The sequence below is a fragment of the Hypanus sabinus genome, chromosome 6 (assembly GCF_030144855.1).
Source record: "Hypanus sabinus isolate sHypSab1 chromosome 6, sHypSab1.hap1, whole genome shotgun sequence".
Taxonomy (NCBI): domain Eukaryota; kingdom Metazoa; phylum Chordata; class Chondrichthyes; order Myliobatiformes; family Dasyatidae; genus Hypanus; species Hypanus sabinus.
This window is the reverse complement of record NC_082711.1, coordinates 159,431,808-159,455,474: the sequence shown is the minus strand read 5'-3', so window position 1 is coordinate 159,455,474 and position 23,667 is coordinate 159,431,808. Positions and strand designations below refer to the sequence as shown.

The 23,667-nt window shown below is 40.2% G+C and overlaps 1 protein-coding gene across 1 annotated transcript in view; it reads left to right on the top strand.

Moving 5' to 3' along the window:
- acaca (acetyl-CoA carboxylase alpha) overlaps positions 1-23,667 on the top strand; it is a 286,714-nt gene that overhangs the window by 183,275 nt on the left and 79,772 nt on the right. Inside the window, exons 43-44 of the mRNA XM_059973293.1 lie at positions 507-627; positions 2,078-2,188. Coding sequence (XP_059829276.1) covers positions 507-627; positions 2,078-2,188 — 232 coding nt within the window. The remainder of the gene's footprint in view (positions 1-506; positions 628-2,077; positions 2,189-23,667) is intronic.

The following is a 23,667-nucleotide window of genomic DNA, read 5'->3' as shown; positions in this document are numbered from 1 at the left end:
CTCAGCCAGGTGGTGTATGGCGTAGGAATTTGTATTTTGTAAGTTTGCTCATTCTAGCAGTGTTGAAACTGGCTGTTACTTAATTGATCTATCTATAATCAACTTTGGTATTTTAATGGGAGGGGAATGCTGTTGCTATTAATTTCAGTTCCCAGCATTTGAGTGCTTCTGCTAGCAATGAAGCAACAGAGGCTTGTAAAATCTAGATATCATCCTCACCTGGTGTAAAATGAGGAATAATAAGTTGAATGAGTTACTGGAGACTTATAGCAAGGGAACTGTGCCTCTTCACCTTTGGGAGAGTAGGGTGAAGAATAGAAAAAGCAGAAAATGAAGCCCATTTTGATCTTGTGGGTTCTTGTGCTGTACTGCGTCAATATTTGAGCTGTTTGCATGTTAAAAGACCCCTACAAGTCCTAAGCCACATTTAAATCTGACACGATTCAATATGGATTAAGCTCCATGCTAACCTCCTCTGAAAGTGATAATGGCTTCTTGTTTTGCAGATACAAAATAACAGATATCATTGGGAAAGAAGAGGGCCTAGGAGTTGAAAATCTCCGAGGATCAGGAATGATAGCGGGAGAATCATCCTTGGCTTATGAAGAAATTATCACCATGAATTTGGTAGGCCCCGGAATTTTTTCAGAAAGTTTTGGCAACGATTATGTTCCTTGGTGCTGGTTTTGGCTCACTGATAGTAAATTTGTCTGAATTAGGTGGTTAATCAGTTCAATTCTCACCCTTCAGACTTGAGCACATTATCTAGCCGATAGAGACCCATTCGAATATAAAGTGCTGAGGGCTCTGTCTGCATTCTGAGGTGAATTTCGGTAAACCTTTGGTACTGTTTGACAAAGAGAGCAGTAAATGGTCACAGACTCATTGATGTCTATGGGTTATTGCTGTGCCCAGACTGGTTCTTGTATCTCGTATATTACAGCATCATCTTGACTTTGTAAGTTATCCATTCTACAACACTCTTAAGATTATGTGATGTGCTCCGACCAGCAAACCAGTGTGGTGTCAAATTGTACTCCATAACCAAATAAAAATTTCAAGGGATTGTTCTTAACACTCAACAATTTTCAGGAAATGCATTTTGGGAAACTGAAGGACCACTTTGCATCCTGACTGGGGAAATAATAGCTGTCCATTTGATGTTGGGGACAGTACGAGAGCTGAACCTCCCTCAGCAGGAAAGGGGATCAAGGCAGCTCTCCCACTCCAGGTTGTTGTCCTTGTACAGGGAGGTTAACCTTTTGTTCATGAGGAATTAGCAAGTGGCTTATGGTAGGGGAAAAAAGAGAACTTCATCTTAAAAAGTGGGGAAAAATTAAGGCCTTCTTGGTGGATTTGGGAGGAAAAGAGGTCTACCTAAAGGACGAGTGTTCAATAAAGTCATAATTGAAATTGAGACTACTGTCAAATGCTCAAGTGCATATATATATATGTGCTATGAAAGACTTGCAACATCGCAGATACATAGCATCAGATCGGCAGTCACAAGAAAAAGAACAAACAGAATTTATAATCAAATTTTACAAAAAAGAATGCAATTAGACAAAAAAACTAATGTCCATTATAGTGCAAGGTGGCCATAGTTTTGCTATACCAAGGTAATGATTAGGGCTGTGCAGATTGGTTCAAGAACTGAATGGTTGAAGGGAAGCAGCTGTTCTGGAACCTAATGTTTGTGACACTTGGCTTCTGTATCTTCTGCCATATGGGGGGTGGTATGGTGGGGTCCTTTATGACAGATGTTGCCCCCTTGAGACAGCGCCACTGTTCCAGTGGTGGGGAGGGATGTGTCAGTGATAAGTTGGGCTGAGTCCCCTGCTCCCTACAGCTTCTTGCTTTCATGTGTGTTTAGATTGCCGTACCAGACTGTAGTGCAGCTAGTCACAGAATTCATTGCTGATGTTTACACTCAAAGCTTTACTCATTCTCATTCTCGACAGGTATTTTTAAGACAAAAAGGTAATTTATCTGAACAATGCGCAACTGTTCAAAGTGTTCCACTTAGGGAAGGCTTTGGCTGCAAGACCTGCTATCTGATTATAGTGTCTGATTGCAGGTCACCTGCCGTGCAATTGGCATTGGCGCATACCTTGTAAGACTTGGGCAGAGAACTATTCAAGTGGAAAACTCGCACATCATTTTAACCGGAGCTGGAGCCTTGAACAAGGTAAGATCAAGCTTTCTCATTGATCGATCTCTGTAGCTGGCTGTCCTTCCCAAGATATCACTTTCCAGCAGCCATCACTGTAGTACACCGTGGCTATGAACCAAAGACCAATATAGTACTGACCTTACAAATGAAATACCATTTTATTTATATTTAGAATTCCAGGATATTTGAATTATTTATGAAATTCTAGTGTTTTGAGTGACAGTCATTTTTAGAGCCATACTTAATGAAAACGTCTCCTAATAATCTCTAAGGAAGCTTGTGCAGCAATATAGTATAAAGACTAAAATGGGATTGTGCATAGTGTAAACTGATCTAATGTAGCCAAAAGCAGAATTTGTCAGATAACTGGAAAATGGGATATGAATTGTACAGCAAGGACCCATCCACATGTGGAACAGAGCTTGAACTAGTTTTCATGCTAATGAAATAACTATTGTAGTAGATTGGGATGTTATATTATTCCACAGTAATAATTAAAAGCTGGGCATTTTTAATCATTCTGTTACAACCTATGGAAGATTACCTGGTGATCCAAAATCTCCTTAATTACATTCAAACAGATATATTTCTATGCATATTTTATTCAGCAAGTAAGACTCATATAATTTAAGGGTATGAGTAATAAATTAGTGCTCAAGTAACACTAATTATTTTTAATTTTTGAACCCAACCCTAGTAAAGAGTTGTAATCAACTAATCATCCATTCAATCGGGCAAGAGACTAATAGATTTTCAGGACCCATTGGACACTTCTCTCATTAATACCCAGAGCTTTTTTTTATTTATGTTGCCCAATACTATAACAAATGTCCCCGAGATAAAAATTAGGATTAATATCACTGGCATACATGAACTTTGGTGTCCTGTTGACCCGATGACGTTAAAAGGAATGGAAATAATTCAGAAAGTGTGTAGCTCAAATGGTCGAAGGTAGGTTGAGTTGTTCTCTGATCTTGCCAATTTACTTGCAAACGTTTTGTCATCACGTGAGGAGACTTGATTGTGAGGTGTCCTTTGAATGCTCGGCCTTTATGTACTTAGCATTCAGCTGATGGGTCATCATTTTAGGAACTTTATTGTGATTTAGGAAGGAAATCTCGTTGCTGATTGGTTGTGTTGCGAACTTCGCGTGTTGTGGTCTGGGATTTTGCCACATTGGCTCATAAATAGAATGGAGGTCTACGTGCTTGTTTACAGAATTGTTTGCGGAAAACCCGCGCTTCTCGGAATTCTCTTGCCTGCCACATGTTTGCTTACGCCATGACTTTCTCTGATACCCAGTCGAATTTGTGCCCCCTCGATCTTCGCGGGCAGAGACTAGGTCATGCCTCCTTAGGGCCAGCTGATGTTCATGAATCTTTGTCGATAGTTTTTTCCCAGTTTGACCGATGTAAAAGGAAGGTTTAAATATTGAAGCACTGTGGACACCCTCTCTGGCTAGACACCTTCTCTAGCCTGACTTGTGTTCAGAGCTAATGACTGAGCCAGAGACAGAATTATCAGTATTTCTAAATGTGTGTGTCCCAGGCTATTGGAGTTCCACTGTACTATCAAAGGTGCCTTTCTTCTGATGTGATATATGCAGAAGCTATATTGTCTGGCACTGTTCTGAAGAAGATCAGGAGAATTATTCTGATTACCTGTCACTATTTATTCCTAAAGCAACAATACTGTGAGAGATTATCTTGTCATTATCACGTTGCTTTTAGTGAAATCTTGCTATGTGCAAATTGGCTTCCATGTATTCCTCTGTACAACTGTGAATATGTTTCAGAAGCTATATAATTGACTATAAAATGCTTTGGGACATCCTGATAGGAATATGAAATGCACATAGAAATGTAAATCTTTTTTTCTTATTTCACATGTGAAATTGTGTATTATTGCTTTTGTTAAATAAAACTTACAACAGAAACAAACAGTGGGGAAATCTGTAACCAGATTACAAGCTACCTACAAATTAATGTAAAAATATGACCTAGTATTTTCACACATCTTATGATATAGAATCTAGCATTCAATTCACTAAGCATTACTATCATCAGATGGCTATCAGTGGAGGCCATATTACATATGAAACACAGTGCCAAAGGCAAGGAGATTTCTGATGGAAAGTGACTGGGAAAGATTTTTAAGTGGAAAGTAGCTCCCCTCTTTGTATTATTGAGGAATTTGTGGATGGTAGGTTTGAGGTGGTTTGGGGACATTGAGCAAGCTCAGTAAAACTGCCAGCATTTCATCAGGGGATAATGAAGACACGAAGACTTCATTTTCTTTTGTTTAAGAAAAAGCTTTCTTATTCCACTTTGGAAAATCATAATGCACTCAGTGGGTACAAGTTGCTGTGAATGTGATCTGGTTGGAAATAGAACGCCTTCTGAGGCACGCACTACAATTCGGGCATTCCAGAGGGAAATTCTCGGCAGTCCTGTGTATTGTTTTGTTTCTGTCCCATTAATGTGGAATAGTGACGGTCAAGGGTGCCACTTTCCACTGGAATTCAGACAGGGCTTGCTTTCTGCTTGGCTGAGCCTGTGTCACTGCTCAGTTTGGTGATTCACAGAGAGCTAATGTGCAATACAGGCAGCCTTCAGCTGGCCATTATCATTTGCAGACCAGATTATTTTATCAAGGGGGGTGGCGGGTGATCAGTGCTGGAAGTTGCCTAATCACGTTATGTCTGCATTACCTTCTATGTGTCAGTGCTCTGTAACTACAGAACCAAATTGCCGTAAGACACCTAGATTCATTTAGGTGCCCTGTGAACCCTTGCCTATGAGATACAGGCAAGAGAGAGAGAGAGAGAAAAAATGGATTTTACTCACATTGAATCAGCTTTAATTTGCTGTTGGAATACTTGCATGCATAATGAACGGAGATGGCAAGGTGTCATGGACATCCTTCCGTCCCATCATACAATAAACAGCTGTACGTGAAACATCAACATTTCGATCTCTCTGACCTGTCGGCTCGTGTGAAAATTGAAATAATGATAATGTACGCCTCAGACTGCATCAAAGTATCAGCACATCAAAGCCAGGAGGCATGAAATGCAAATGATAACATAAAGCAGATGGATTGAGTGTGATCGCCGACACAGAATGAATTTCAATACAGCTTGAGATAAATACGTTATCCCAGCATTTTTTTTGTTCTTGGTTCTGACTCCTGACGATATTTTTTTTCACACTCCAGCAATCACTCGCTCCATCTCTTGTGTTTCAGGTCATGTCGGCACAGCTCCGGTGGAAATAATAGGATATAAACTCGGAGGTTGTTATTTGCATAGAAATAGCATGGAGCCCCAGGCAGTGGAGAGAAGGACAAGGAGATCATTTGTCTAAAATTTTAATGAAAACTTTTGCTGAGGCAGAGGTTTTTCTCTTCTCCCCCCCCCCCCCCTCACTCCACCACCCCCTCCCCATCCCCCTTCCTCCCCACTGGTAAATTAACATGGCTCTACTGTTGAATTAGATGGTCGGGGATAAATTGTAGTGAAGGAATGCAATGACATGTAAATTTTGATTTGATTCCAATGATTAAAAAAAACTAGAAATGGAGGGGGTGTTTTGGTTGGGGGGGGGTTTTGTGGAGTGAGGTGAGTGGTGGCAAAATATGTAGCCCTAGTTATGTTGAACTCGAATGTGGTAATACATTTTTATTTTTTTAAAGGATTGATGCTTGCTTGCATGAACTTTAAAGCAGCAGCAGTCTTGTTTGTGTTAAATAGTAAAAGGAGCTTCTTAGTTTGTAAAATAGTTCCACCTTGGGCATGTTTAATTTTATGAAGATTCAAGCAGCTCTATTGCCTTTTCTTTTTTTTTAAATAATGTAATTTACATAATTTTGGTTTGAAGTGCAGAGTTTGAAGATTACAAAAGAGAAATTTGCAAGCTTTGTTTTTGTTGTGTGCCTATAGTTAATCTGCCGTTTAAAAACACAGATAGTTTGAGTTGTCCCTTGCTTTATGAAATCGATTATTTTAAGGGATGTTGCTATTTGCATTTTCAAATTAGCTTCTGTGAAGTTTGAGAGAGTACCTGAAACAGCCCACTTTCAGTCTTTGTGCAGGGTCTTCGGGATAGATATGCCTCCTATATTTTGTTTATATTCATTGGTTCAATGCTTTATTTCTGTTTTATGGTGATAAGAATTTTTATTTTGAAACAATCCCCTGTTTCTTTTTATGTGTAACTCAGTGTCCTTGATGTGATGAGACAGGCTGGCAAAGCTTGTGCTTCTCTTTTTAGGGGGTCAGTTGAGCTGTAAAGATTTGCTCAGAGCCCCCGAGAGTGTGTCAGTTGTTACAGAAGGCTCTCATAGATATTTTCAGGTGGCCTCAGGAAGTACATCAATGTTTGCAAGATGTCCCCACGTCAAAAGTTTGAAAACCAGTACACAAGATACATTAACACATAATTTGATAGCAATCACCTCCTCCCTCAGAGCAGTACTGTTTAAGGCCAGTGATTTACATGGTTTGACATCCTGCAACAAATCAAGTGTTCTTTTGCAATCTACTGGAACTAGTGCAATTGTATTAAAATTTATTAACAGTCTTGTTTCCAATGCAGAATCTGATCATGATGGCACAGTGCTGTATTCCTATTATTGTCCCAATTTAAAAATGTTCCCCCTGGAACCCTCCTAGTCATCAATCTGTACACCATGGGTAAATGAACTGTTAGTGCACTGGAGCAGACAATAGATGACCTCCAAGGTAACCAGATACTCTGTGGTTTCAAATGATCAGATAGCGAACAATGCCAAGATGAGCAAATCTCACCATCTTGTTTTATATTCATTTTTTTTTCATGTGACTTCCTGAGTCCAATGTTAAAATGGCAGAACTCATGAAGGTGCTCAGAAAATAGGTACTCACCAAATGACTATCGACCCATTCTTAGCATGCTCATCTTTAAAAATCCTGTTTAAAATCCTTTCCATTACCAAGTCTGCTTGATTCCACTTTCAACTCTACTTCAAAGTTTTGCCATTTCAGAATAATTTTGCTCCATTGCTTTCTATCCGATCCCTACACTCCATAGCCTCCCATTTTCTTGTTTTCTATTCTTCCTATCTTATTGGTGGGAGAACTTTTATTTGTTTCGCCATCAATCATTGGACCTCTCTCTTTCTGTTCAAAAAATACCTTATTGGTCATTTTTATTTAGTTGTCTCTTAATTCAAGCTGAGTCTGAAATTCCGTCCTCTTCTTCCTCTGTGAGACTCGTTTTCTGTTGGGGGTGTTAAATAAATGCAAATAGTTTTATTAGATTTAAGTAACTGCCAATCAAAAAGTCAGGTGTGACCAATTTTGCTGAGACGGATTTAGTGCAACATGGTTTTGTTAGCACAAGTGATAGAAAGCCAGCCAGTCATGACTCACCCATTACAATGATCTTTTAACACTTAAGCAGCTAACAAACCAGCTAACCATTATAAATTCTGTGGACTCAGCTTTGCAGCAAAGAATTTCTGTAATGGCCCAGGGTCAGATTCAAGAAGTGTGCATTTTGAGGGGGGTTTCCAATTCATGAATGTTTTTTTCTAAATGGCAAATTAAAAAACTCAGACAATGGACCCTAGGCCTCACAATTATTATTATACAGCACTGTTGAATGGGTAATTCCAATACAGTGGCCTAGGAATGGCATTGTTGGTGAATGTGAACATTGCGTTTTGAGGTTAAGCAGTCATGTCTGTCTTGCTATACTTGGAGAAAGATTATGGATGAAATGAGCAATACATTTGGGGAATTAATAGTCTTGGTATGTAGAGAGATAAATGAACATGGTTGTGAGTTTGCCTTCAATAATAACAAAGCATCTAAGTGAGCCATTCATGCTAATTGTCCTTCACAGTAATAGCAGTTTGTGTAATTCTATGGTCCTGCATTAGTGGAAATAGATATTGTCTCACAAAGTCATGTTCTCATGATAAGTACAAACTAGGCTTCTTGCATTGATCCAGGTGAATCAGAAGAAATTGCAGGCACAAGCTCCAGATTTGTAAGAACCCATGCAGTCTTGTTACAGACTAAACAGATACCCACCGTGGCACTCGAAACAACAGGAACACTGAGGAGTTTGCCACTTCCCTGGTGCATTCATGGACATTCACTGGTGGTATTTATCCTGCAGAAAGTTTACTAAGTACACATGCCACATGAAGTGCAACTTAAAAAGAAACCTTCAAATCATTCCAGTCTTGTTTTATGATGCAGGGAAGTGTCCCAACAGTTGTGCAAAAGCAATATCCACATCCTACCCTGAAGAGTAAACTTGGTAGAAAATCGTGATTCTGAGCCTCCTTAAAAGCAAAAAAGAATCTAGGATTTTAATTTTATGAATTTAATCAACCCCCCGTCCGTCCGTCCGTCCGTGCTTTAAGCATCTGCTTAACACTTGGTCTCCTGAGTTTTGGAGGTGTTTAATGATGTTGCTATTCTTTTTCCATTTCTACTAAAAATTCTGCTTCTATTTGTCCTTTTCCTTCAGAGAGCTGGGTTGTGTCTGAATAGATACCAAATAAATAGCATTTTTTCTTAGTTAAACAATATGTGCATAAATGGCCATGTGCATTTACAGTTAAGTTCTATGGGTTCCATTCCTATAGCCAACTGTGTTTGACCATAAGACAGTTCCAAGCCCCAGGTTGTGTCTTTAAAAGATTCAAAGTACGTGTACAGTATACAACCCTGAGATGGACAGCCACGAAACAAAGAAAACGGTGGAAACTCAAAGAAAACCATCAAACCCCACCCCCATGCATGCAAAACAATCATGCAAACAACAACAAAGAGAATGAATGAAAGCATAGAGTATAAAACTCGAAATCGATTGAGTCTATATTCAGTTCAGCTCAATGTTCATAATCTACTGTTCCTTGATAGAGTGCTAGGCTTGTGTGACAGCTATGTTTTTTCCTGAAAAGGCCCTGTGGTATAATTGAGGTTGGTGCTGATGATGCTTGTGCATGGTGACGAGCCGAATATTGCAACAGCTCATCTTAACACAAGGAAACTGCATCAGTCAAAGACAGCTTGATGCACCTGAGCTTAACCAAAGGCCACTTTTCAGTTGGTTCCCCACAAATCAGATTCTTGTATGTTAACTCTGCCCAAATGGCCACAGTCTTGCTGCTGAATAGAGCAGCCGTGAATTCCAATCCTGCTCCAGAACTTGCTCATTAAAGCTGCTATTTCAGTGTTGCAGATGTGTTGATTTCTTAGAGGTGCTATTGTTTGATTGATGCTGAACTGCTTTAACCTGTTTTGACAAAAACAAAGCCAAGGTCTTTATTAAAAGAGCGGGTGTTTTCATGTCCTGGTCACTATTCCTCCATCAGTAGCTTGATTACCTGCTTTTGCTGCAAACTGGCAGCTTTGTCTGTCTCCACAACAAACACAGTGTTTCAAAGTAATGTCCAGCATGTGAAGAGTTAACAAGATATTTCAAGCGGATGAGATCTCACATTAAACATCTTTTTATGTTATGCCTTCTGTGCTGGGATACTGAAGTTAGCTTTTTCAATGCCCTCTGCTCAAGGCTGTCCTCTTGTTCTACACAACATCCAGCTGCCTCTGCGACCATGCTGAGGAGTTGAATGTATGATTCACTGGGTCATCGCTTTGGTGACATTGCAATAATCTTGCCCTTCATTTGACTGTTTTGTACCAGGTCTGAGTTTAGTTTGAGTTTTCTTTTTCATTGCACGATTCAGCATGATGGAGCTTGATTTAATTTTTTGCCACTGCACTTTAGGAAGAGTGAGCAAAGTCTGGTGTTCGTGCATGGTGATTTGTCCAAGATGATCAGTCATTTGACCCAGACGTTCAGCTGAGATGTTTCAGTGTTTGGTAATAACATGGGTATCAAGTCTGTTAGAAAGCAAAAGGCTTCTTCACTAGAGATTTCTTTTTCTCCACCAGGATTTTGGGGATGACATCAGTTACAGTTTTGTAGATTCTGAGGTGAACTGATGAAAGTCACTGTGGAGGATCTGTAGGCTGTTTGGCAGGTGAAGCCAAAGGTCCCGGTGGGGCTGGGCTGGTAGGTAGTTTGTGAGTTCTGAGTTTGTATACTTCCATGCATGAATACATGATTCTCTGTGCTATCCTGATTTCTCCTTCTCCACTTACAGCAGAGATTCCCAACAGGGATATTTGCAGTTTTTTTTTAGAGTAGCATATATTTCAGTCTTTACATCTAAATGCTTGAAGATCTCTACTCATGATGGCTTGGAATAGTGTCTATTTCAGATATATAATATCAACCATTTAAATCATGGTAAATGCAAGATAGTGCCAAGCTATGAGCTCCACTGAGGTCGTGGCTCAGTTTTAGCTGTTCTTAAGTGTTTTTCTTGGGTTCATGGGAATGGTCTTACCGACGGGGAAATTAGGAGTCAGGTTGGGGGTTAATGCCAGAGATATGGTGAAATTAGAGGACAGCCTGGAGTCTTGAGTCTCTGCTCAGTGTTTCAAGCACAGCAACTTGAACTTGGGTCATCCTTGATTATGCCAGGATGCATGTCCGACAGACCACCATGGACAAAGGCTGTGGGTCCCCCAGGGTCAGCGAGTTGGCGGCGGATTCCAGAGTCAGTGCGGGCAAGGGGGGCAAAGTCCAATAGCCCCTTGGGTTCGTGAATTAATGGGACTAGAGTTCAAGGCCTAGTGTTTGGTGATCGGTGTGTCTTGGGATCGATGCAAAAGGTCGAAGCATGTGGGTCGAATTGTAAGTCCAGAAGTCGAGGCCTGTTGGCCGAAGCTCCGAGTCCACTTGGGTAGTCGAAGACCCAATATGAATGTCCAATTCCAGGTCTGCTGGAGGCGGTAGAATATGGACAGCCTTGGGGTTCGAGGACTGTGAATGTGCATTGGTGGAAGGGAGGAATGGGAGATTGTTTTGGTGGTGTTGTTCTGTTTCTTGTTGTGTTTTTTTTTGGCGGGGGTTTTGTATTATTCTGAGTATTGTAGGCATGCTATGTTGGCTCCGGAATGTGTGGTGACGCTGCCCCCAATGCATCCTCAATGTGTTGATTGTTAATGCAAGCGACGTGTTTTACTGTCTGACTCCATGTATATGTGATAAATAAACTTGAATCTAAATCTTCTGGTTGCTTGCCCAGTGGAACTGACAGGTTGTAATTAGAGCTTCAACGCTGGAGGTGTTGGCTTGAGAGAGGACAATGGCATTGGTTCCCTTATCCTTCCAGTGAATTTGGCAGATGTTGATATCTTTTCAGTGCTTTGAATTGCTGTGGTTTGTCCTGATCTTAGAAGCATAATTAGGAGAGCAGAGATCACTGATGCCTGGTGGACCATGAGTGTTGTACTAAGTATGAAGTCGTCATCTTTTGACATCTTTTTACTCATTCAGCCAAAGTTCCACTGGCACATTGATGACAATCGTGAATTTCTTGATTAATATCTACCTTTGCTAAGAGGTCCATGTAAAGAGACTTTTGGCTAATGTCCTAAGAAGAACTAGGATTGGTGACTGACAATCTATTAGCTACATATATATCCCGGATTGAAACCTCCACTATTCTTCAAGAGAGAAAGAAGGAGAAACTATTTCTCATGACCAAAGCTGACAGTCATGGCATGCACATGTTCTTTGTCACTGCCAAGTCCATCTCTGGGTCAAATGCCAGAAGTCCCCACTGCACTCTGAGTTAATGAGTCAATAGAGGCAATAAATGCCCACTGAACATTAACCCCTCCCACTGCCCGAAGAGCTGCTTCCAAAACACATTCTGGATTCTGTGCACCCAGATTAAAGTACACTGACTTTGCTAAGTAGCATCTGCAAGTGAAGAGCAGCACCTACTGGATGCGCCTTTGATCTCATTAAACTCTCTGATTCCAGAAAATGTTAGAAACTATCTCAAATTTATTTCCCTACAAATTCATCTCCATCTCCATTTTTTTTTTAAGCAGAAGCTGTGCTGCAATATTTTCCACAGGCCCTAAGCATTTTAAAACTGATTCCTTAAGTTTTTTCATTGTTTAAAACCATTGATCATTGCCACTTTAAAAAAAGTCCACTTGCCTTTGCTGTACACAGAAAGAACCTCAACATGGCATGAACAATCCTCTTTAGCAGCAAACAACCAATTCTAAAAGTATTATCTCAATTTGTGTCTAGAATTTCTGCTTACTTACATGTGTCTGGAGGATCAATATTGCATTTGTGATAATGATGTTCCTTGGTCAGTATTTAATAATATCCCCCAATATATTAAAAGTAAATGGGTTAGTCTCTCAAGTGAGATACAGAGCCAGAAAGAAGTGAAGTAATCACAATAATATTTTGTAAATATCATGTTCCTTAGAGTGTAGGAGATTGATGGGAGATTTGATAGAGATATACAAAATTATGAGGGGTATAGATTGGGTAAATGCAAGCAGGTTTCTTTCACTGAAGTTGGGTGAGACTAGAACTAGAGGTCATGGGTTAAAAGATGAAATGTTTAAGGGGAATACAAGTCAAAACACCTTCACACAGAGAGTGGTGGAGTGTGGAACGAGCTGCCAGTGGAAGTGGTGGATGTCGGTTTGATTTCAACACCTGAAAAAGTTGGGTAGGATACATGGATGGGAGGGGTATGGAAGGCTATATTGCCTGGGTACAGGTCAGTGAAACTTGGCAGAATAATAGTTTGACATGGATTAGATGGGTCAAAGAGCCTGTTTCTGTGCTGTAGTGTTCCAGAACTAATGTAATATTAAAACATTAATTTCTAGGATTATATATGCCACTCAAGGAAGGAAACTGTGGACAGATCTGAGAAATGGAACTGATAATCTTGGTTTTCTTCAGGGTAAAACAATATTAATCAGAATTTTTTTCTAAATATAACTTTTTTTAAGAACTGAATAGTTTCTGAACAGAGGCCATTTAACATGATGTGTACTATGAAGGAGGTAAGGGATAAAGGAAGTCACTAATGAATGTTGATTTTAATCATAGCAGTCTCTACTTGTCAGGGTGGCAAACCTGTAATTAAAACTGCCTTGAAGTATCTCCTAGCAAGTTAAAATAATGCTAAATGTGGTATAAATCCACACTTCATTCCGGTAAAAATCTCTCTTAATGCAGTTAGATTGCTTTATTTTACTGTGTTACATAATGAAAAAATTGTATAAGGAATTGGAGGGACAAAGTTGCAGCTACCTTGCTTAGATGTGAGTGATTCAAAGTGGGTTTCTGCTCGCTATCCCTGGATCGACACTTGCCATTCTTTGCTGTCTTGAATAGGACCGAGAAGCTATGATAGGCTTTGCAAGTGATGTGGACTTAGATGAATGCAGGTACAGAAGCTGGTTCTCTGCCATTTGAAGAAAAATTGAGATGGCAAAGCTCCCCAATGCCTACAGCAATATACCTTGACCATCTGGCTCTACAACGGACTTTGTCATTTTTTGTTCTTTCTTGAATAGTTTTTTATAATTATACTTAATTTATTTTTCTTGTTAATCTTGTGCACCTAATACCATATGCCTGTGATGCTACTGCATGTATTTTTTCATTGCACCTGTGCATACATGTAGTTGTGCACATGGCAATAAACCTGACTTTGACTTTGAAATGTGACTTTATCGATGCTTTCAAGAATTGTACCTCCACCACAAGATGTTAAAGCACGATGTTAAAGAATGTTTTGTTTCCTAGTGCAGCAAATCTGTCATAGCTTTTAATTTGAAGTTCCAGAATAAAATTCAACTACTTTTATTTAGTTATTTAAGGACATTAATGTTTGGTGCAGGATCCAGTGCAATCTTAATCCTTAGCTGGGCAAGTTCTCTGTGTGATTTGTCTCCAAGTTACGCAGCCAACATAAACCCACATGCTCTGTGCTCGTGCTAAGTATCTAAAATAAAAACAGAAAATGCAGTAAACACTCATTGAGTTGGGCAGCATCTGTGGAGATGGAAACAATTCACATTTCAGATATATAACTTCCAGCAATCGATCTGAAACATTGATTATCTTTGATTTCTGCTGGGTTTGCTGGTTGTTGTCAGGCCTCTGACATGAGTCTCTGCAGTTGTTGTCACAGTTCAGAAAGTAGGTAAGGACAGGAATCCCCCCCCCCCCCCCCCCCTCAGTTCTAATGGTATGTACACTGGAAAACACAGGCTTCTGTGAGGAATATTGTTTGTAGGTTGGATGGAATCCAGCCCAGGGCACTTTCTATGAGCAGCACAGTTGAAACTTGCTGTGCCAACTTGCATGTGAAGAGATATTAGCTTGAGTGAGATGCCAAAGGATTTCAGCCAGTGTGAAACTGTGGCAGGTGTGCCATGAGTCAGCAACTTGGACCAAGGAAGCGTTAAGAGAGTAAGGGCAAGATGGGTTTAGTGACGAAGTAATATCACTTAATCCTTGCCATATCTTTTCTTTTGCTCTCTGAGTTTGAATATGTCTGAATTTTTTTTGTGTTCATCTTGAAAAGGTACTTGTCTCCATAGTGTTAAACACCATCACTTTGCATGGCCAACCAGCGGTGAGACGAGTTAAAGTAAAAAAAAAGGTCAAATCAGACTTATTTCTATTAAACAGCAACAGAATGCACATACAGTGACAGGGACACTCTTTGCTGTCTTGGAAGGTTTTATAGGGCAGCAGTTAGTAACTGTAGGAATGCTGAGATGTATGCAATAACCTTCAGGCAGCATAATTTCTATTAATCAGCTCTGGGGTCATTGGCAGAACACATAGAAATCTGTAGTGGGGGATGGGGGAGAAATAAGGAAAGGCAGCCATTGAAACCATGTTCTTTCTCAATTCTTTCAAATCCACTGGGTTTGTAGCAGTTTGTAGCCTCATAACAGGTTCAGAATGACTGCCTTAAATAGTATGAAATGGAAAGAACTGAACAACTGTGGTACCTCACACAAAAAAAAGCCTTGGGCTACAAAAACACTGGCATTTTGAGAGTGAAATTGCTTTTGTTAATTTAAGAGAGGGAAAAAAGAAGCATGAATACAAAATAGGATTCAGTTCTTGCACCAACTTTATCATTTCCTTTGTATATACTTGAGATTCTAAGACTCAATAAAGGTTCCGTTTATGGGATGGCCCTACTGGTTTTTAAAAAAACTGCTTTGTCAGTAGTAACAATATAGGCTTCTCATTCTTCAGTTATCTTTATTGCTAATGATAAAAAAAAAACTCTTAGAATGGGATAAATTAGTCTTGTGTTATTTTCCACTAAGTGTTTTAGATTATGTGTGTTGACACTTCCACAATGTTGAGGATAGCACTTGTGACAGATTTTTAGTAATTTTACTTATAATGAGTATTTAGTTTATGGACTGGACCAAAAGACTTCTAACCTTGAATTTTGTTCTATTTTATAAAATTCAAATATTTATAAAATTGGAATCTTATGCTATCAGGGATAGAGAATCTTATTTACAGTTAAAATATTTGTGAGGGGAAAGGACAAAGGGAGCATGGGTTTTTTTTTACCAAGCTAATTCCACCCCTAGTTGTACTTTTGTAATACTTTAATGTAGATTATTTTGATATTCATTCAGTATACACACTCGGGCCACGTTATTAGGTACACCTGTACACCTCATTCATGCAAGTATCAAATCAGCCAATCACGTGGCAGCAACTCAATGCATCAAAGCATGCAGACGTAGTCAAGATGTTCAGTTATAGTTCAGACCAAACAGCAGAATGGGGGGGAAATCTGATCAAAGTGATTTCAACTGTGAAATGATTGTTGGTGTCAGATGGGGTGGTTAGAGAATCTGAAAAACTGCTGACTCCTGGAATTTTCACACACAAGAGCCTCCAGAGTTCAGAGGGTGGTGCAAAGAACAAAAAGCATCCAGTGAGTGGCAGTTCTCTGGTCAAAAACACTTTCTTAATGAGAGAGTTCAGAGGAGAATGGCCAGACTGGTTCAAGCTGACAGAAAGGTGACAGTTGCTCAAATAGCCATGTATTATAACCGTGGCGTGTACAAGGGCATCTCTGACCGGACAACACGTCAAAACTTGAAGTAAGTGTGTGAAAAGATCACAAACTTGCACTCAGTGACCACTTCATTCGATACGCAGGGTACCTAATCAAGTGGCCGCTGAGTGTACCTTTTTGATCCTGGGGAGTCCATCTCCTGCTGTTTTTAAGTTGGATCTGTCTGACAGACAGCTGGCATTTCAGAACTGGCAATCAGATTTAATCGAGCATTCATCCACTCTGATGCTGGACTTGTCATTAAAAACAAAAGAGGAAGGTAACTGAAGAATGTTGGTACTGACAATTCATTTTTTTTTTAACCCAGTGAGGCCATCTCATAAACTGAACCTTCACTGAGAATTTAACATCTCAAGTATATGCTAAGGAAATGATGAAGTTGGTCTGAGAAGAGCTGATGAACTTCACACCTGATCCCTCAGTTTTATGGCATGAAACTAAGAGTTGTTACCTAAGTGATGGGCTGTAAGATTGTTCAGATTGACATTCATGACAAAGCTGCTTTTCCAGATTTTATTCCAGTAAGAGACAACTTCTGAACGGCATGAATTTCCAGATCAAACTGAAGCTGTGAAATACACTGGATTTTGAAGGTGAATGGGGACAAACTGCTCGGCTTCCCAATGAGACTGGAAAATATTTGCTCTTCTGCACTAAAGTGTGAGCAGCTAACTTTTTTTGGAATGGAAATCAGTCTTTGTACATTTCTTGCTAAATGGTCTGGAGTTCTGTGGCTGGAATTAAAGAATGGGAGAACTGCAGCCTTTATGTTATATTTTCATTTCTCATCTTTCACCTAATATCATTTCACACAATGTCCATGATTACAAGAGACAGATTGGCACATTGGGCTTGTTCCTGAAATCTACTACACAGTAAGACTGGTGGTTCTGTATTCCACACCACGTCCCTCAGGATTTATTTATTTATTTATTTGCTTTGTTTCTTAACATACAGAGTGGAACTGGCCCTTCTGGCCCTTCGAGCCACACTGCCCAGCAATCCCCAATTTAACCCTTGTCTAATCTCAGGACAATTTGCAATCACCAGTTAACCTCCCAACTGGTACATCTTTGGAATGTGGGAGGAAACCAGATCACCCGGAGGAAACCTGCGTGCTCACGAGGAGAGCATACAAACGCTTTATGGGCTGCAGTGGGGAATTTGGAATGCAATATTAATAAATTTAACAGTGACTATTCACTGTGTGGAAACATGAGAGCTTGACAGTACATGAACTGTCAGAGTATTCTGTCAGTGGAGTCTCTGGATCATGTTCCGAGCCTGCTTTGCCTAACTAAATGCCTCCAGTGTGGTGGGTCTGCTTGTGTGCTGCTAAACAGCTAGAAAAAGTGTGGGAAGATGGTGCATATAACAGGTCTGGACAGTAGTCTGGTCTAAAATGGTCCATTCCACCCCGAGTGGCTACAGGCATATTTCCCCATGATGCTCACCTGTTGTTTACAATTATTTTTGTATGCAACTTGCATTAGTATTCACAGCAAATTTGCATCAAGCATTTAATTGGAGTCATTGAGTGATGCATCAGAAACTGGGGCTTTCAGACACCATTGTTTCAGTCTAATTTGTATAGTCCCTCTTGGCTTTTAGTTCACTGGTTAATATATCTTTTTGTGGCCCTGAGAAAGATATTTTCCTACCCTGAATTAACTGGCCATTTTTTGCTGAGACTTGCCCTATTTTTCTGCTTTGCCTCAAATTTACTCTGATAATATCGGTGGAATATTGTGTTATTAGTTCTGTCGAAAATGGCCTAGGGTTGTGCCTGAGCCCTGTCCCAGTTTGGATAGTTTATGATTCATCCAACTAAACAATTCTTTTGAATTTCCTTTCCTCTCTGGTGAGGAATTTAATCTGCACAGGTTGTTCTCCAACTTCTCTGATAGATTTTTCAGGTAAATGTGGATATACTTCTTGAAGATTAAGAACCTTGAACACAGTGCCTCTGAAGGAAGCCTGGTCATAGAAAGATGCAGCAAGGAAATAGGCCCTTTGGCCCATCAAGCCTGTGCTGGTCATTAGGAATCCATTCTATTCTAGTCATTTTATTCCCTGCGTTTCCTCACCACTCCACTCACGTACCCAACAGGAGAAAATTTACAATTGCCAGTTAACATTCCAACATATCTTTAGAGCATCCGGAGAAAATACATGGGCTTGCAGGGAGAATGTACCAACTCCACACAGATAGCAACTGGGACTTTGGAGGAGGTCAAGCAAATAATATTACTTCCATGAAAGTATCTTTGACACAATAATCTGTTGTATTTAGGTGATGAGCAAGCAGTTCCTATCATACAATTAAAAGGTAACATGCTAATTAACACCATTGAGGCAATAAATTATTGTTAGACCTAATTGACATGCATATTCTAATTTGTAAATGCAGAGAAAGAAGGAAAGGATGGTGTTTGGGAAATATTTAAAACTGCTTGATGGATTTACACTAAGGATAGATTTTCCCGCTAGCGTTCCAGGTGTAGTGTAAAACAGGAATGGAATTTAAAGCATTATAGCTTTAAATTATATGGATCTTTCACATCCATGGATAGAATGGCACTGTGGGGCATAGTGGATGAGTACCAAAATTTTTGTCAGTTTTTAAACTGTAATTCCAATAGACAGGAATGAAATTTTAACACAAGCGTTGACTTGTGAACACAACTACAACTGTGACGATCCCTGATGCACCTGATGACCCTGTGATCTCTGTCTCAGACGCCGATGTTAGGCTGTTTTTGAAGAGAGTGAACCCTCGCAAGGTGGAAGATTCCGATGGTGGAGTCCCTGGTGAGGCTCTGAAAACCTGTGCCAACCAGCTAGCGGGAGTATTCAAGGACATTTTCAACCTGTCACTGCTACAGACGGAAGTTCCCACTTGCTTCAAAAAAGCAACAATTATACCAGTGCCTAAGAAGAAGAATGTGGGCTGCCTTAATACCTATCGCCCGGTAGCACTCACATCGACAGTGATGAAATGCTTTGAGAGGCTGTTCATGGCTAGACTGAGCTCCTGCCTCAGCGAGGACTATTGTAATTTGCCTTGTCGCCACAATAGGTCAACAGCCGACGCAACCTCAATGGCGCTCCGCACGGCTTTAGATCACCTGGACAACACAAAGACCTACGTCAGGATGCTGTTCATCAACTATAGCTCAACATTTAATACCATCATTCCCACAATCCTGATTGAGAAGTTGAAGAACCTGAGCCTCTGTACCTCCCTCTGCAATTGGATCCTTGACTTCCTAATTGGAAGATCACAATCTCTGCAAATTAGTGATAACATCTCCTCTTTGCTGACAATCAACACTGGTGCACCTCAGGGGTGTGTGCTTAGCCCACTGCTCTACTCTCTATATACCTATGACTGTGTGGCTAGGCATAGCTCAAATGCCATTTATAAATTTGCTGATGATACAGCCATTGTTTGTAGAATCTCAGGTGGTGACGAGAGGGCGTACAGGAGTGAGATATGCCACTAGTGGAGTGGTGCCACAGAAACAACCTGGCACTCAACGTCAGTAAGACAAAAGAGCTGATTGTGGACATCAGGAAGGGTAAGACGAAGGAATACATACCAATCCTCATAGAGGGATCAGAAGTGGAGAGAGTGAGCAGCTTCAAGTTCCTGGGTGTCAAGATCTCTGAGGATCTAACTGGTCCCAACATATCGATGTAGTCGTAAAGAAGGCAAGACAGCAGCTATACTTTATTAGGAGTTTGAGGAGATTTGGCATGTCAACAAATACACTCAAGAACTTCTATAGTTGTACTGTGAAGAGCATTCTGACAGACTGCATCACTGTCTGGTATGGCGGGGGGGGCTACTGCACAGGACCAAAATAAGCTGCAGAAGGGAATAAATCTAGTCAGCTTCATCTTGGGTACCAGCCTACAAAGTACCCAGGGCATTTTTATGGAGCGGTGTCTCAGAAAGGCAGCATCCATTATTAAGAACTTCCAGCACCCAGGGCATGCCCTTTTCTCACTGTTACCATCAGGTAGGAGGTACAGAAGTCTGAAGGCACACACTCAGCTATTCAGGAACAGCTTCTTCCCCTCTGCCGTCCGATTCCTAAATGGACGTTGAATCTTTGGACACTACCTCACTTTTTTAATATACAGTATTTCTATTTTTGCACACTTTTTAAAATTCAATATACTCAATTGATTTACTTGTTTATTTAATTTATTATTTTTTTTCTCTCTCTCTGCTAGATGATGTATTGCATTGAACTGCTGCTGCTAAGTTAACAAATCTCACGTCACATGCGGGTGATAATAAACCTGATTCTGATTCTGACTTAAAATTATTCTTTTCAATATTTAATGAACTTTCAAAATAAATGGGTTGAACAGAATGAACAAAAGGATAATACAAGTGTCATTTCAATATTCTTGTTGTAGTTGGTGTTCGCTTCACTGTATCTTGTTAATATTCAGATGATGGACCCCACCACCTAGGACATGCCTTCTTCCCATTGTTACCATCAGGAAAGAAGCCTGCAGGCACACACTCATCAATTTAGGAACACCACCTTCCCTCTGCCAACTGATTTCTAAATGGACGTTGAAGCCATGAACGCTACCTCACTACTTCTTTATTTCTATTTTTTTTGCAGTATTTATTGAGCTTAACTATTTAATAGATGTACTTACTGTAGTTAAGATTCTTTTCTCTATATTTATTTACCATGTATTTCATTGTACTGCTGCCATAAAGTTAACAAATTTCACGACAAATGCCGGTGCTATTAAACCTGATTCTGATTCTGAAAGTGTTCACTAACTCGAGAACAGCATTTAAAATGGGTTTGTGGTCATCTTTTCTGCTTCTTCTTTAAGATCCCTGGAATAATGATATTACCTTGCAACTCCCTTGTGTTGCCTCGTTGAACGGTTCCAAGCTTGTGATCTGTGACCTCCCCCAGCACTTGGGGGATTGCTGGAAGATGGGGTTTTGGTAAGGGATGAAGGACAGTGATTGCAGGGGGTCCAAGAGGTTTGAATAATATTGAAATAATTTAGTTGGAACGTACATAAAGAAAGTAAAAGTAATAAGTATTTGCTCAGCACACAGGAAGATCTGCATGTAGGGCTGCCAGCACTCCCTAGGAATCCCAGAGCAAGAGTTTTACAACTTTGTAAAAGGAGGTCCATGAAGCCACAGGGTGTTTATTTGCGAGAGCCAAAGATCGGGACACAATTTACAGAGTGTGAACATGTAAGGATACCGTGCAAAATGAAGCAAAGTTGGGAACCACTGGCTTACAATACTCCACTTGTGGTCTAACCAGGATTTTGTATAGCTTCAATGCCATTTTTTGTGTGTGCAGTTTGATTTCCGAATCTCAGCGCTCCCGATACTTTCCCAACAACTTATTCTGGCACTCAATACAAGAACCCTACTGGCTCAGGAAGTCGAGCTTTGTGAGGTGATAAGCATGCTCCGTTCAAGCCGATGGGGAAATGGACCACCAAGCAAAGTGAATTTCAGATATATTCTGTTCCACGTGAAAATTACACTGGTAGAAAAAAAATCCTATTTTAGTGAATACTGCGATCATTTTCAGTTTTTGAGTGTTGCAACAGATTTGTTTCCAGCAGTACTGTCTGAATAAATGAAGGAAAAAATGCTCCTTGTGTATTCTTTAAACAAATAAAATTGTCTGTGGTTGTGCAGAGAGTCATATAAAATCTAACACAATATCTCAGAACTAGATTGGTGTCTGTTGGATATTTAATATTAGCAGTGTTAATCCAGCAAGTGTCAGCTTTTCTATTCAGTGAGCCTATTTTATTAATCTGTTGAGTTTAATCTTCCTGTAGTGATTCTACAAAGCCATTAAAATAGTAAATACTCTCGCTGTGTATTCAAAAGGAAAAGCTGATAAAAGGGACACCACTAAATATCAAAGAAATTGCATCCCTGACAGTCCTGAGCATCCGTCTGTGTCACTGCAGAGTCCCCTCAAGGTTAGGCTGTACTTGGTTCATGGTTCCTTTGCTCTGACTTGTCATTTACATTAATAGGTTGCACCCTGTGCTTGGTGCCTCGCTGAAACAGAGGCGACCAGACGGGTTCCATGTGTGCGATCATATTTTCACAACTGCTGACCCTGACCGCTTAACGCATGAGTGATGAAAATCTGCTTATACCATGAAAGTGCTGACAAGTGCAAGCACTTCAGTGACATTAATAGATATTTTCTTTGAAAAATAAACAATTTCTGCACTGGCTCCCTCCTCCACAGAAGTACCATGATCCTGGATGGTTTCAGATTGCTGTGGTTGTGCCATGTTGGTGTTTGAAATTATTAAACCATAAGACAGGAGCATAGTTAGGCCATTTGGCCCATTGAGTCTGCTTGCTTTTACATCATGGGTAATTTATTATCGCTCTGAACCCCATTCTCCTGCCTTCTCCCTGTAATCTTTGACACCTTTATTAATTAATAACCTATCGACCTCCACTTTAATTATCTTGAATGACGCCCTCTAAAGCCACGTGGGGCAATGAATTCCACAGATTCACTAACCTCTGGCTAAAGAAATCTCTGTTCTAAAGGGACACCCTTCTGGTTTGAGGCTGTGCCCTCTGGCCCTAAACTCTCCCACAATAGTAAACATCCTCTCCAAGTGCATTCGATCTAGGCCTTTCAGTATTCAATAGGTTTCAGTGAGATCCCCCATCCCCTCATTCTTCTAAGCTCCAGTGAGTACAGCCCAAAGCCATCAAACACTGCTCATAAATTAACCCTTTCATTCCTGGAATCATTCTCATGAGCAACCTCTGGAACCTCTCCATCGCCACCACATTATGAAGCTGCCATCAGCTTCATTATGTGGGCTCATAACCAATGCAATTTCTTGGCTTTCACGATTAAATCCCTAACATAGAAGGGGAAAAACGCTAATCTTCCTGTGGAGACTGATTCAACTGTCTCTTTGGCAGTTGAGTAATATTAAATGTATTGGGTTTATTCAAATTGTTGGACTTCCTTAGGTTTAATCATGTCTGTTATATTCATTGCCTTTCTTCTAATACCTTAACAAGTCCTGACCTCTGCCTTTGACATGCCACGATGTATATGAAGCTACAAAATGTATCTATCTGCTCCTCAAGAACAAAGCTAGACTCCAGTGTAAGATGTTTGTGTATGCATAAGATTAATGAGAATTTGCTATCAATTTGCTTAGGGTTGGTGTAGTGGTGGTTTAAGCCCTGTGCTTTGAACCTGTGATCTGACAAAGAGCTTTGCTCCCTGTGAGTATCAATTTCTGAAGTGTTGGAAAACCACATCTCAAGAGAAAGATGTTGTAAAACATCCAGTGGGAACGTGCCAGTTTCTAACTATTTCCTGGTAAACTGGGCCTAAGCTGGCTTTGAGGCAAGTTGTCCACATTCAGAACAAGCTTGCGAAGTATGCAGTAACCTGTCTGTT